This window comes from Nuphar pumila, chromosome 2, assembly GCF_984573655.1.
Source record: "Nuphar pumila chromosome 2, dmNupPumi1.hap1.1, whole genome shotgun sequence".
Lineage (NCBI taxonomy): Eukaryota > Viridiplantae > Streptophyta > Magnoliopsida > Nymphaeales > Nymphaeaceae > Nuphar > Nuphar pumila.
The window spans coordinates 78792926-78806420 of record NC_143250.1 but is presented as its reverse complement, the minus strand read 5'-3'; the positions used below and the strand labels follow the sequence as shown (position 1 = coordinate 78806420).

Below are 13495 nucleotides of genomic sequence, written 5' to 3'. Positions count from 1 at the left end.
TTTCACATCGTACATATTCAGATTTTCAAAAATTAAGAATCCATACACATAATGCTATAACAGTGAATATTATATTCAGACCTAAGACAAGTACAAAAAAATAGATTTTTTTGAACTACTTGCAGGCTGAATCGATTAAAATATAAAACATAAAAAATTTAGATCCTTGTCTTAGCTTTCTACAAAATTAAAAGGATCATATTTTCAAGGAGGAAATCATGAAAAATCCCCAAAATACGAAACATTGTTCACAGTGTTCTGGACGAGACAGGGTCTGATAGATTCTGTCTGACGGACTGCTTGACAAGGTTTTTTTGAGACCTTCTCGGTCGAATCAGGCAACAACCTCAACAAAAATATTGTAGGTTCGTGTCTTAGCTTTCCAAGAAGCCAAAGAACACTGGAATCAGACTAGTATCTTAGCAGATATAGTCGATTCTTTGGAGTTGTCTCTAACAACTCCAGAACCGAAAATCCAATTTTTGATAGGAAATGGAAGAGTAAGCAATCACGAGTTTTGCAGATTGTTGGAATCTACTTTCAGACAACATATGAATTTAAAACTCAAACTTTCATTCATGAACATAAGTCAAGTGCTTGCATGTTGAGAGAATCAAAAGTAACAAGTTCAAAATATAAGAACAAGGGTTTGAAAAGGCAAAAAAAGCTTGTGGATGTCAATAGAGATGATGTAAGATGATTCGAATGCGCCAACTCCTCCCGCTGCAGCGACCATGGTCCTCCTCACCAGTTTAATATCCTTTCTTCTTAACCAAAACACACTCACCAAATGTCCTTCTCACTCATACACTCGCCTTCTTCATTTTCTTCTCACACTCACTAGGACCACTCATAACCCATCACCCATAAACTTTCTTAATACCATCAGTAGACAACTTGTCATGAACTTTATCTACTTAACTGAGCCGAATCAAGTCAAGTGATAAAAAACAAACTTGTAGATCAGAATCTTAGCTTTTCAAGAAGCTAAAGATCATGCAATTTAGTCCAGTATTTAGGGAGATACAGTCAAAATACCAAGACTGTCTTTAACCTTCAAACCTTTTTTCTCCACTCCATTTTCGGATTTTCTTTTTTTTTTCTCTCAAAACAACTACCAACCCTCATGGTTGACCACCATGAGGGTCTTAAGCCCTCAAGAGGGTGAAATGATGATGCCACCCTCAGCACCAATCACTCACAAAAGGGGGGTGGGCTACTCTAAGTTGCCGCACACTTGCCCAATGCATGGGCTCCTTTTGAAAATGGTCATTGTTGCCTCCCAACAGCCACATGCTCCTTTTTCCAGTCAAACTTAAAGTTTGACTGGGGTCCTTGGCTGTCCAAATGAAGTGGTGCCAACTGGGTCCCAGATAGTTTGGATCTTGGGCAAGATTCAAACGGGCTATAATGTGGATTCTGTCAAAAAGAAAAATACGTGGAAAAAAAAACTACCCTAACAACCCCGTACACCGTCTAGTGCCACAAAACAATCCTACAAAGTACTAAAACTATCCAAATCCATAGAATCTAACACCTAAAAAAAAAGAAAAAAATAATAGAAATGAAATACATAAAAGTCTAAATGATTTCGGACATACAAAATGGAATCAAACTTAGAAATACAATTTCTGAGAAACAAACAAAATATCCCAGAAATTGGAACATGCTATTCAAAGTGGATCTAGGTACGCAAAGATCCAATTGGACCTAGATAGTCCTGTATGATTGGATCTGCCACTGATCGCATCCCAGATTGGATCTGATGAGTTGGATATGGATTCAACTTGCCTTCAATGAGCAGATCTTTAGGATGCTCTGCATCACTAACAATAAACTTTGGTTTTTAATGCATTTTTTTATGAAATCATGCATAGTTTAATATGAATTAAACCCTAAAATGTATGCATGATCAACCTATATATGGCCAGCCTTTTGTTATTGGCATCAAGAATGAAAATGAAAATGAAATAGAAATCCCCTCCCTTTCCTTGGGTGTGTCTTTCTCTCGCCCTAGGCTCTTACTCACATTTCCCTTGTCTCCTAGAACCTTGTCTTTTCTAAGATTCCTCTACCTTGAACCATTCTAGAAAGAGAAGTGTTCTTTCAAAAATGGAGTATTGTTTTCAATAAAGTGTCACTAGATATGTATAAGCAACAGTCACTAGATATGTATTTGCAACAGGGAGTATTACTAGATATACTATAGTGACAATTGAAAGGCAGTCACTAATAGAAGGCTAAAATTGCCACACAAACCCACAAAATGAGTGGATGGACGAGGATTATTAAAATAATTTGTGGACATATTATAAAATACCAATGTAATTATTTTACGAGATCGTTACAAATATCCAAAAATAAACTTTCAGAGAAGAAATATTGCAATATTTTGTAGTTGGGTAAAAAAATATCAATATTCTCAAGGGTATTATGATTATTAGGAATTTGCAACCAATGTTGTTACTATAGCGATGGACCATGAATCAATTTTCAAAACGATTTAGGGAATTGATCGAGATTCTGGCTTTCGTCATCTAAATGTACTAGTTTTCTATCAAGGAACGATACGTCAAAGTAAAATATAAAAAATTAGTAAATATTTTAAATGATTTTAAGCATTTTAGAAAAATAAATTGAATTAGTGCTATTTCGTATCGATTTTGAGCCGATACCCAACGCATCGGCCGATTTGGGGTTCAGGCAGATTCGCAACGATACTGACAACATTGTTTGTAACGACATCTTATCAAGTTGGCCTTCCGATTCGCAACGATAAAACACTGTTTGTCACGACACTTTAGCAAGTTGGCCATTTCCACAAAGTTTTATGAAAAAAAAGCTGAAAGGAAAGGATATTTCATTCATATTGACCAGGGTTATCTCGGCGCAACTTTCACGTCTTTTCCGTATTCCTTTTTTAAATACCACGGATGGAGCCGTGCTGGTACGTATCCTCTCTCTCTCTCTTGTCTCTGAATGATTTTGTCGTTGGTCGGCTCATTTGGTACACTCGTTCGTAGTCTCACTGGACGACAATGAAGAGGAGGAGCCAACTTCGCATCCTTGTGTTATCATGCCTCCCCATCCATCACCGGAGACGAAATAGTGGAACGTAGGAAGAGAAAGGAAAGAGGAGGGAAGGATGGGCGGCAGCCCGCCGCAGAGCGTGGTTGCGGATTTCGTGATGGGAGGCGTGGCGGCTGCCGTTGCGAAGAGCGCAGCGGCACCCATCGAGAGGGTGAAGTTGCTGCTTCAGAATCAGGGGGAGCTGCAGAAGAGGGGGCAGCTCTGCATCCCCTACCGTGGGGTCAGAGATTGCTTCAGGAGGGTGCTCAGGGAAGAGGGCGTTCTCTCCCTCTGGCGTGGTAACCAGGCTAATGTCCTCCGATATTTCCCCACCCAAGTAATTCCCTCCTCCACATCTCTCTCTCTCTACGCACCCATTAAATAAGTGAGCTTGTTGAACGGTTACAATTAATTTTGTTGTATCTTTAATAACTGGTCCGCTTTTTAATTTTGTTAATATGATACATGTAATTTAGTAAAGAGGTGTAGTTTTTTGCATTCTTTCTCTCATGTTGAAGGGCTTCTGTTCTCAATTTGGACATGATCTTTCAGCATTAATTCCATTGAAAACATGCAGCTGTATCTGGTGTTGATCAAATATCAATTAGGAGTCCATTTTGGCAGAAAGAGAAAGCAGCTTCAATGCTTGGGCAAATGCAGACCTCTGTATCACACAAGATTCTGCTTCCTCTTTTATGCTGATCAGTGGATTTGTTTCATGATGATACAACATACCAATATGCATTGAGGGGTCTTTTATAGGCAGAGTTTGGTAATTATGTTTTTCCATCGAGGAAAACATATTGTTTATCAATCTCCATAAAAAATTGCGTAACCATAGTCACATCGTAGAACTAAGGTGGGATCGTTTGAACTTCAGAGGGTTCCAATATGCTCCAAATGCCAGGTCATGGGTTGTTAGTCACACCCAATAGTGGAGAACCTGATGACTTTTAACGTAGCAAAAAGTGATGATGATCAGTAGTTTAGATCACGTGCATTCTCTGTCTTGAAATTGACATCAATGGCCAATTATGAGCTAGCCTATGAAAAAATAGGACAGACCATGCCAAGAAAGGTGTCAAAGAACTGCAAAAGCGAAAGGTCTTGGCTCGCTTCTGTACCCTCTGCTTTCAGTGAAACCTTTAGTTTACCAAAGCAATCCTGATCTGGTATTTCCAAAGAATACTGACATACATGATTCAGGCTCAACTGGATACCATCTTTTACATAATATGTCAGTAGAGTCACATCTACCACCTGCACCTATGAGAGCCTTTACGTCAAAGAGCTCCATGGTTCAGCTTTGGCATCCCTAAATCTTCTAGGATTTAGTAAATTAGAGGTCTGCTGAAACCTGCATTGCAAAAAACATTAGATACCACCATACAGAATGGAAAGCGTACCACATGGGTCATGCTCTATCCATCTCACCTGGTTTGCTTCTAGTTACATGGCTTATGATGCGAGACAAATTGCAAAGAATGTAGGTGCTTCACCCACGTGGATAGGCTTGCTTGAAGCACGTACAAGAGATTTCCCCTTGGTTAGGCGCTGCTTAGGTGGTGTTTGCAAATGTGGACGCTCCTTTGGCTAAGGCCAATCTTTTAAATACACAGACAGAAACACCCATTTATAGTGACAATCTTTTGTATACAGTTGAGATATATAATAAGCTTACATCCATAAAATTTTCTGCTACATTTTTGCTTATAAACCACTGCTGCTAGTTTTTGTTATGGAATATTATGAATGATATTCTTCTTGCTGTTTTTTAAGTTTTTTCTTGTTCTTTCTTTTAACTTTGACATTTTACAATCCTCAATCATAACAAGGGGTGGAGAGTGGGAGAAGTGAGGATGAAGAAGATACATACATACATACATATAATATATCTATATATATACAGAGAGAGAGAGAGGGTACATTTCATTAACATTCAACAAAACATCTCATTAGAAAAGAGAGTATTTATTGAGAAACCCATCAACTAGATGGACCAAATGCTATTAATTAATACCCAATCCATGGGGTTACTTAGTCCCCTTACCCCGATACATCAATTTTGAAGAAACCAAGAATCAATACCTAAATACAATATGGACCATATGCCTATCTTGGCACGTCATAGGGATAGAGTTCTAACATTTCTTCTCCCTTGAAACACACCTTGTTCTCCAGGTGTGAAATGCGACCTTGTGACTGCTGAATGGAACTTATAGCACAGTCATGCATGGAGCAGCACCTGTTCATCCTAGCATAGACAACAGCAATTTTTTTTGGTACATGAACATGCCAAGCTGTTCCTATGATACTTGGGATAAACATGAATGACTACGAATTATCTGCTGAAGTTTTACTAGGTGATGAACCATGGGTTCTTGGAACATGCAAGGATGTTGTGATTGCGATATTGTTCTCAATTACTATAGACTAAATAATTCGAGGAAAAAAGTTTGGTGCAAATAAAATAGTTATCACGTAGCTCAAACACTATTGTTTGTGTAATAACTGATTTGGAGGATGCTGTTTGGACTGCAATTTTCTGGGTATATTCCCCAATCGTAGTCAATATCTTTAGCAATGGCATGTCTTAGGTTTGATCCTTGATCAGCAGTAGGATATGCAATGCAGTTCTGTCTGTTCAGTTCAACAACAACTGTTAATATTTGCTGGCTTTAGTGATTTGTTTCAATTGACTGATGCCTGAAATTGACAGTAGCCCTTTTAACTCCAAGGCTAGGTATTCTCAGAAGTCCTCCTCATGACACTCTATTTGCTGATCATTGTTTGCTAGTGCTTTCTCTAGCTCATGTATCTCCAAGGAAAATGAGACAGACCGTGTAGGGTTAGTTGTTACATGACCACCATAGGAGGTGGCTTGAGTTGGATATACTTAATTTGGGTTCAAATTCACAATATGAGTTGTATTGGGTTTGGGTACTTTGTAATGGGTTTGGATATTTCTGATTTTTATAATTGAATTGGATTTGTTTGGATCCACTATGTAATAAACTTATAGAGGAAGGTGTTAAAAAATATAATATTTATATGTAATATATTTGTAGGTTAGTTATCCTTTTTTAGTTTAGTTAGAAACTAGTTAGAATTAGGTTTAGGATTTTAGTTTGGACATTTTTAGACTTTTGGACATGTTACTTTTTGACCATAGTCAAAAAGCAACATGTACTTTTAGAGCTGTTGGGCTTCCAACGGCTCTAATTAGAGCTGTTGGGAGCCCAACAACTCCCTCCAGCTCTATGCTTTATGCTCTATAAATATGGGGCTATTCTCCCTTGTAAGATATACTCTTGAGTGTGGGTTTTCCCACTTGAATGATATATAATTTTTCCTCTCTTCTTGTGTACACTCTTTTTATTTATTTCGGTTATTGTGTATGTTGAATGAACCATTGTGTTCATTGAGAGAGATCTTTTGTGATCTTCATTTGAAGCTTTAGTTGTGGGCTTCATCTTCTTACATGGTATCAGAGCAAGGTTGTGATCAAGCTATTTATCTTGGTGCATTGGGAAGCATATCACTCTTGTTTTTGGAGAAGAGAGGTTCTTCCTCAAGTATATATAAAAGTGTGTTCAAGCAAAGCTTGGAGGTGTGCTTGTATCTACAATTCATGGTAGAGTATGTCCCTCTTCTCTACTCTTGGTATTTTCTTCTTTTTTCTCCTTATTAAGCCTTGTAAAATGGATGACAATGATAACGTCACCATTAAACCCATCAAGCTTAATGATTCGAACTACGTCACATGAGCTTTAATTATGAAGCACCTAATATGGGGAAAGGGGTTGTGGGGATTAGTAGATGGAACCGACTTGGAACCTAAACTAATCCTCACAAGGATCGAAGGTGAGAAAGAAATACCTCTCACGGAGGTAAAAAAAACTAAATCTATTACCACTTACGAGAAAAAGTGGAAAGAATGAAGGATGGGACACGCTAAGATTATGTCTTGGCTTATAAGTAGCGTGGACATCAAAAAATGTTCAAGTCTTGCAAAATTCTTAAAGACATTGCACGTGTGCAATTTGCAACATCAAGTTCGAAATATGGTTCAAGGGGACAAAAACATTAGAGAATACTATAATAGTTTGTCCGAATTGTGGGAAGAGTTGGCTCTTCTCGAACCAAAGTAGCATTGCCCACAGGACATTGAATTCCACCAAAATCAAATGAATGCGGAGTACTTCTTTCAATTTGTCAATGGTCTAAGATCGGATTTTGAAGCTACTAAATCCATTCTTCTTCATCGGGGAAAGGTTCCCTCAATAGAGGATACTATAGAAGAATTGAGCATGGAGAAAAATTGGCTCAAAAGTAGAGTTGCCAAAAATGATGATGACTCGGTTCTAGCTGTATCTAGATTAGGGAATCATATTCACACCTAAAAACCTCCAAACTATGGAAGAACGAATGACAAAAATGATTTTGAGAAGAGAAAAGTGATTTGTTACTAATGTCGTAAGCCAGGACATGTAAAAACTTACTGTCCAAAACTGAAGAAAGCATATGAAAAGAAAGTTGCCTCTGTCGGACCTCCGCAAGAATCCAATGAATCTTTCATTGGAAGCATGTCTTTAGCACAACTAGTGGAGGCACTTCAACCACTGCTCAAGGGAACGTCGTTCTCGACTGGAGCCATAGTCTCTTCCATTAGCACCTCAGATCCAGGTAAATCTCTTTGGCTTCTTGTGTTTCTTTTCATATGACCCCAAACATTAATATCTTATCTAAATGTCATAACTCAAATGGGTTAAATGTGTTTACTGCTGATGGGACATCTCTTGAAATTAAAGGAATTAGGAATTTCGAAAACTAAAAAAGGTTTTGTATTCCACAAGTTAGATATATTCTTAAACTAAATTTAAATCTTGTATCTGTTTCATAATTAACTGACCATGGATGTAATGTTTCCTTCTCCTCTCGTGAATGTCGAGTGCAGGATCACTAGTTAGGAAAGCTGATTAGGCAAGGCTATAGAGAAGGAGGTTTATACTACATGGATTTTTTTGATATTCCTAAGAATACATTGTGTTGTAATGTTCAAAAGATTGACTTAGACTTATAGCACAGGAGACTTGGACATCCTAGTGTATCCAAGCTTCAGTTATTTCCAAAGATGGAATTTTTTTGTAATTTTGAAACTTTTAAATGTGAAAAATGTATTCTAGGAAAAATGAAAAGACTACCGTTTCAAGAAAGAACTTTTGTCTCTTTTCGACTACTAGAATTAATACACTTAAATGTATGGGGCCCCACACCTATTAGCTCTGAAGGTGACTTTATTTATTATGTAATCTTTGTAGATGATTTCACGAGACACACTTGGATCTATTTCTTAAACACAAATCTGAAGTCTTTTCACACTTTCAAATATTTCATCAGTTAGTCAAAAATTAATTAAAAAATGACATTTCAATTTTTCGCACTGATTCAGAGGGAGAATTTTTATCTAAAGAATTTAAGGGTTACTTAAACTTGCATGGCATTATACATAAAAAATCATGCCCTTATACCCCTCAACAAAACGGGTTAACAGAAAGAAAGCATAGGCACATCATAGAAACAACAAGAACCTTTCTTATTACACATCAAGTACCAAAGGTTTTTTGGGCCGAAGCCACATTAACAACAATTTATCTTATCAATAGGATGCCATCATCTTCCTTAAACCACATATCTCTTATTGAAAAACTTTTTAAACAAATCCCAGAGTAATTACTCCAGGTTAAGAGTTTTTGGGTGCAAATGCTTTATTTTTTCAAACAAAAATGATAAATTCTCTCCTCGTGCTATTTCATGTACCTTTTTAGGGTATGCAAGTCATCAAAAAGGCTATAGATGCTTCGATCTCAAAACAAGAAAATTATACGTTTCAAGGAATGTATCCTTCCTGGGAAAAAAAGTTTTTTTGAAAATATAAATTCTAAGGAAATAGATGAATATTCTTTTCTATTAGATCTAGTTCCAAAAATTGTTGAAGATGTTGTAGAAACAAATCTCGAAGAACCACTTGATATGACAAATTCAGAAATTTTTAGTGACCCTTCTGATTGCATTTAGTACTCTAGGCGAGGTAATTTAAAGAAACCTTGTGCTCTCGAAAAATACACTAAAGAACAGGAACAAGTATTCACTAGGAAGTCATCGAGAGTCTCTAAAGCTCCCTAAAAAATTGTGCCATACAAGTCTTTTTCACCAAAGCATCAAGCCTATATTGCTTTAATACACTCCTATGTAGAACCCTCTAACTATGATACAACAAAAGAACAATTTGAATGGGTCGAAGCAATGACAGTAGAATTAAGAGCCTTAGAAAAAGCAAATACTTGGACTATCCAGGATCTTCTATCAGGAAAAAGGCCTATCGGATGTAGATGGGTGTTCAAAGTGAAAACCAAGAGTGATGACACTCTTGAAAGGTTTAAGGCTCGTTTAGTTGCCAAAGGCTATTCCCAAGAATATGAAATAGACTATGAAGAAATGTTTGCTTCGGTTGCTAGAATGACCACAGTTAGGATCTTGATAGATCTAGCATCTTCAAAGAAATGTCATATATATCAAATGAATGTTAAAAACGCATTTCTTAATGGAAATCTAGTAGAAAAAGTATATATGGAACCACTACCTGGTATTAACATTCCTAAAGGAAAGACTCTTCGATTAAACAAAGCTTTATATAGGCTTAAGCAAGCCCCAAAAGCTTGGTATGATAGATTTAGCCAAGTTATGATTGATTTTGGTTTTCAATTTTATCTTACTGACACAACGTTGTTTGTTAAGAATTCTAATGCAGGTATTATCATTCTTTTTCTCTATGTAGACGACATGATCACCACTGGAAGTGACAAGCAGGAAGTTGATAACATTAAAAAATTTCTCAAAACACATTTCGAAATGAGTGATTTGGGTTTTCTAAATTTTTTTCTTGGTATAGAAGTTGCTTATTCTTTCAAAGGCTATTTGCTAACTCAATCTAAATTTGCCTTGAAAATTGTTGACAGGTCTGATATCACAGATTCAAAGCAGGTTGACAATCCTGAAGTTGTAAACATCAAAATGAAGATGATGATGGAGAATTACTTGAAAATTCAACACCGTACAGACAACTTGTTGGAGCATTGTCTTATCTCTCTATTACCAGACCCGATATTGCACATGCCATCCATACAGCGAGTCAATTTCAGCATGCTCCTACCACTGTTCATATGAGAGCCGTTTTACACATTATTCGATATATCAAAACTTTAATCTTTCGATTTGACTGCTTATACTGATGCAGATTGGGGAGGTGATCCCAATGATTGACACTCAACTACTGGGTTTTGTGTATTTTTAGGTGAATCATTGATTTCGTGGAGGTGTAAGAAGCAACAAAAAGTCTCTCTCTCGTCAACTGAAGCCGAATACAGGGCAATGTCTACAACTACTATATGGAAGTAGTCTGGCTAAGGCGTTTGCTTCATGACACGGGTGTTGAAAGTACAAGAGCTTCAAGACTATGCTGCGACAACAAAAGTTCTATTTATATTGCCAGCAACCGGACATTCCATGAATGCACCAAGCATATTGAAATGGATTGTCACTACGTGCGAGAGAAGTTCCTACATGACACCATTGATCTACCATATGTTTCATCAGAATATTAATTGGCAGATTTCTTCACCAAACCTCTCGCTGCTCCTAGATTTCACTTTCTCTTGAACAAACTTTCGGTTATCCAACCGTAAGTTTGAGGGGGAGTGTTAAAAAATATAATATTATATGTAATATATTTGTAGGTTAGTTATCCTTTTTTAGTTTAGTTAGAAACTAGTTAGAATTAGGTTTAGGATTTTAGTTTGGACATTTTTAGACTCAAAAAGCAACATGTACTTTTAGAGCTGTTGGGCTTCCAACCACTCTGATTAGAGCTGTTGGGAGCCCAACAACTCCCTCCAGCTCTATGCTTTATGCTCTATAAATATGGGGCTATTCTCCCTTGTAAGATATACTTTTGAGTGTGGGTTTTCCCACTTGAATGATATATGATTTTTCCTCTCTTCTTGTGTACACTCTTTTTATTTATTTCGGTTATTGTGTATGTTGAATGAACCATTGTGTTCATTGAGAGAGATCTTTTGTGATCTTCATTTGAAGCTTTAGTTGTGGGCTTCTGTTAGAAAGTGACTTGGAATACATTGGGTTCAATAATGAACCCATACTTATGCACGTGGAGTGCAAATAAACCCATTAAAGGGAAACAACATAAGCACATAATGTGCTAACACATAAAACCCATAAAAAGGAAAAAATATGACATAAAGTCATAAGTTGCATATCATTGAAGAATAATGGAGAAGGGGTAAAAACCCCATTACAATGGAGCATAAGCTCCCTCAAGAATGCAAAATACAAAGGGGAAATCCCCTATTTATAAGCATGAAAAGGGACCACCTTGGGGGCTCTCAAAGGGGACGTTGGAGAGCCCCCAACGGTCACATTTGTGACCGTTGGGGGCTCCCAACGTCACTTTTGGGAGGCCCCCAATGTGGTACGAAATCCAAAAATATAAAAAACAAAAAATAAAAATAAAACAAAAATTACAATGCATATTCCAATTGGAATATGCGTAAAATGCTAATTTACAAGAATACCCTTGAGGGTATTTTAGGAAGATAAAATATATATATTTATATATATATATATATAAATAGAGATATGTATACATATATATATATATAAATATATATATGTACATTTAAGGATCAACACCCCCCCTCAATCTTTGCGGGGAAACGAAAAGATTGAACAAAGGGCAAGACTCCAAGAGGCTCCGGCAAGGATGCAATGGAACTTGAAAAGGCCTTCCTCCTATTGTCTTCAAATTTCCCGAACTATCCAGGGTACTTCTCTTTGTCCTATCTCCAAGATCCTGTGAAATAACAACAAAGAAACAAGTAAAACAAATCTTTGTACTTTTATTCAAATGGAACATTTCTAACTAGCACAGGTTAGAAGAGATGCAAATTATGCAAAAATGACACCAGAGTTTCAAAATCATATAGCATGTTTAAAACAAAATGAGCGGAAGCAAATTATGCAGAAATAAATTGCAAGAATGCATAATACATTCATAAGGTCCAACGTTGGACAAATATAACCCCATAATGGGGAATAACAAAATGGTCCACTAAGGGACACCACAATAAGCCTACGAAGATGCATGATATACATAAACATTATTGAATGAGGGCCCAAAAAGGCCATAAAGAGCATATGCATATACTTATCATGAAATGAGTTAATACTCAAAGAACTCATTAATAAACATGCTTCAAACATGTAATGAAGTGCCTAAACAAGAGAAACAAAGTCTCCAAGCATACTTTAGGCAAAATAAACCCAAGAGTTCACAAGGTTTTAAAATCATTTATGAAAGACATACTTAATACACATTTTGCACATAAGGGTGGCAAAAACCATAAGCACTTAATATATAGATTAAATGCTAAGAAATCAACTTGATATGCATATCAAAAATATGATTTGCTTGAAAAACACAAGTCATGAATGAAATTTTGCAAATTTCAACAATAGTTTATCCATTACAAACATCTTCCTCATTAGTCCTCCAAAAACCCATAAATCAAGTGTATAAGCTACTAGATCAAGAACATAAAGCCATTAAAGGCCAAAGACACACACAAAGGTGTGTAAAAGAACCTCTTGTCTACATATAATAATACTTGAAATAAGTGCATCTACGACAAGAACAAGAGAATACATGCCAACATGGACTAAAAAGTATCTCTTGTCTACGTAAAAAATACACTTAAAACCAAGTATGTTCAGCTACTAGAACAAGAGTAATAAGCCAACCATGGGCTAAAACATAATACATCTCTTGTCTACATATGATAACACTTGAAATGAGTGAAATAAGTCAACCATGGGCATACATCTTAAGCGACTAGAACAAGGACACAAACGCCAACATAGGCTCAAAATCACACACCATGGTGTGAATCAACGTGCCTTGTCTACATATAAAAACACTCAAGACAAGTGTGCTCAGCTACTAGACCAAGAGAGCAAAAGCCAACAAATGGCTAAAAACACACGAAGGTGTAATAAAATTCTTGTCTACATATGATGACACTTAGATAATGGGCATAAAAGGAAAAGACTTTTGAGGCAATAAACTTGTAATAAAAATAAACCTCGAATAAAACAATACTCCTTTTAAAATGAATTCTTATAACAATAACATGCATGTAAAAAATATCTTCAACAAGATACTATAATCGATAAAATAAAATTCTTGAGAACAAATGTGTGAACATACACACACCAAGAGCACTTAGAATACTTGTGCAAAATCTCAAGAACACAAAATCATAAATGTGCAAATGCACTCATAAGATTCATA

General features: G+C 36.5%; 1 protein-coding gene across 3 annotated transcripts in view; it reads left to right on the top strand.

Moving 5' to 3' along the window:
• Positions 1-2962: 2962 nt before the first annotated feature.
• The window catches only part of ER-ANT1 (endoplasmic reticulum-adenine nucleotide transporter 1), a 38527-nt gene continuing 27994 nt past the window's right edge, over positions 2963-13495 (top strand). For all 3 annotated transcript variants that reach the window (XM_089997737.1, XM_089997736.1, XM_089997738.1), the window contains exon 1: positions 2963-3406. In XM_089997737.1, the coding sequence (XP_089853863.1) occupies positions 3146-3406 (261 nt within the window). In that variant the 5' untranslated portion in view covers positions 2963-3145. The remainder of the gene's footprint in view (positions 3407-13495) is intronic.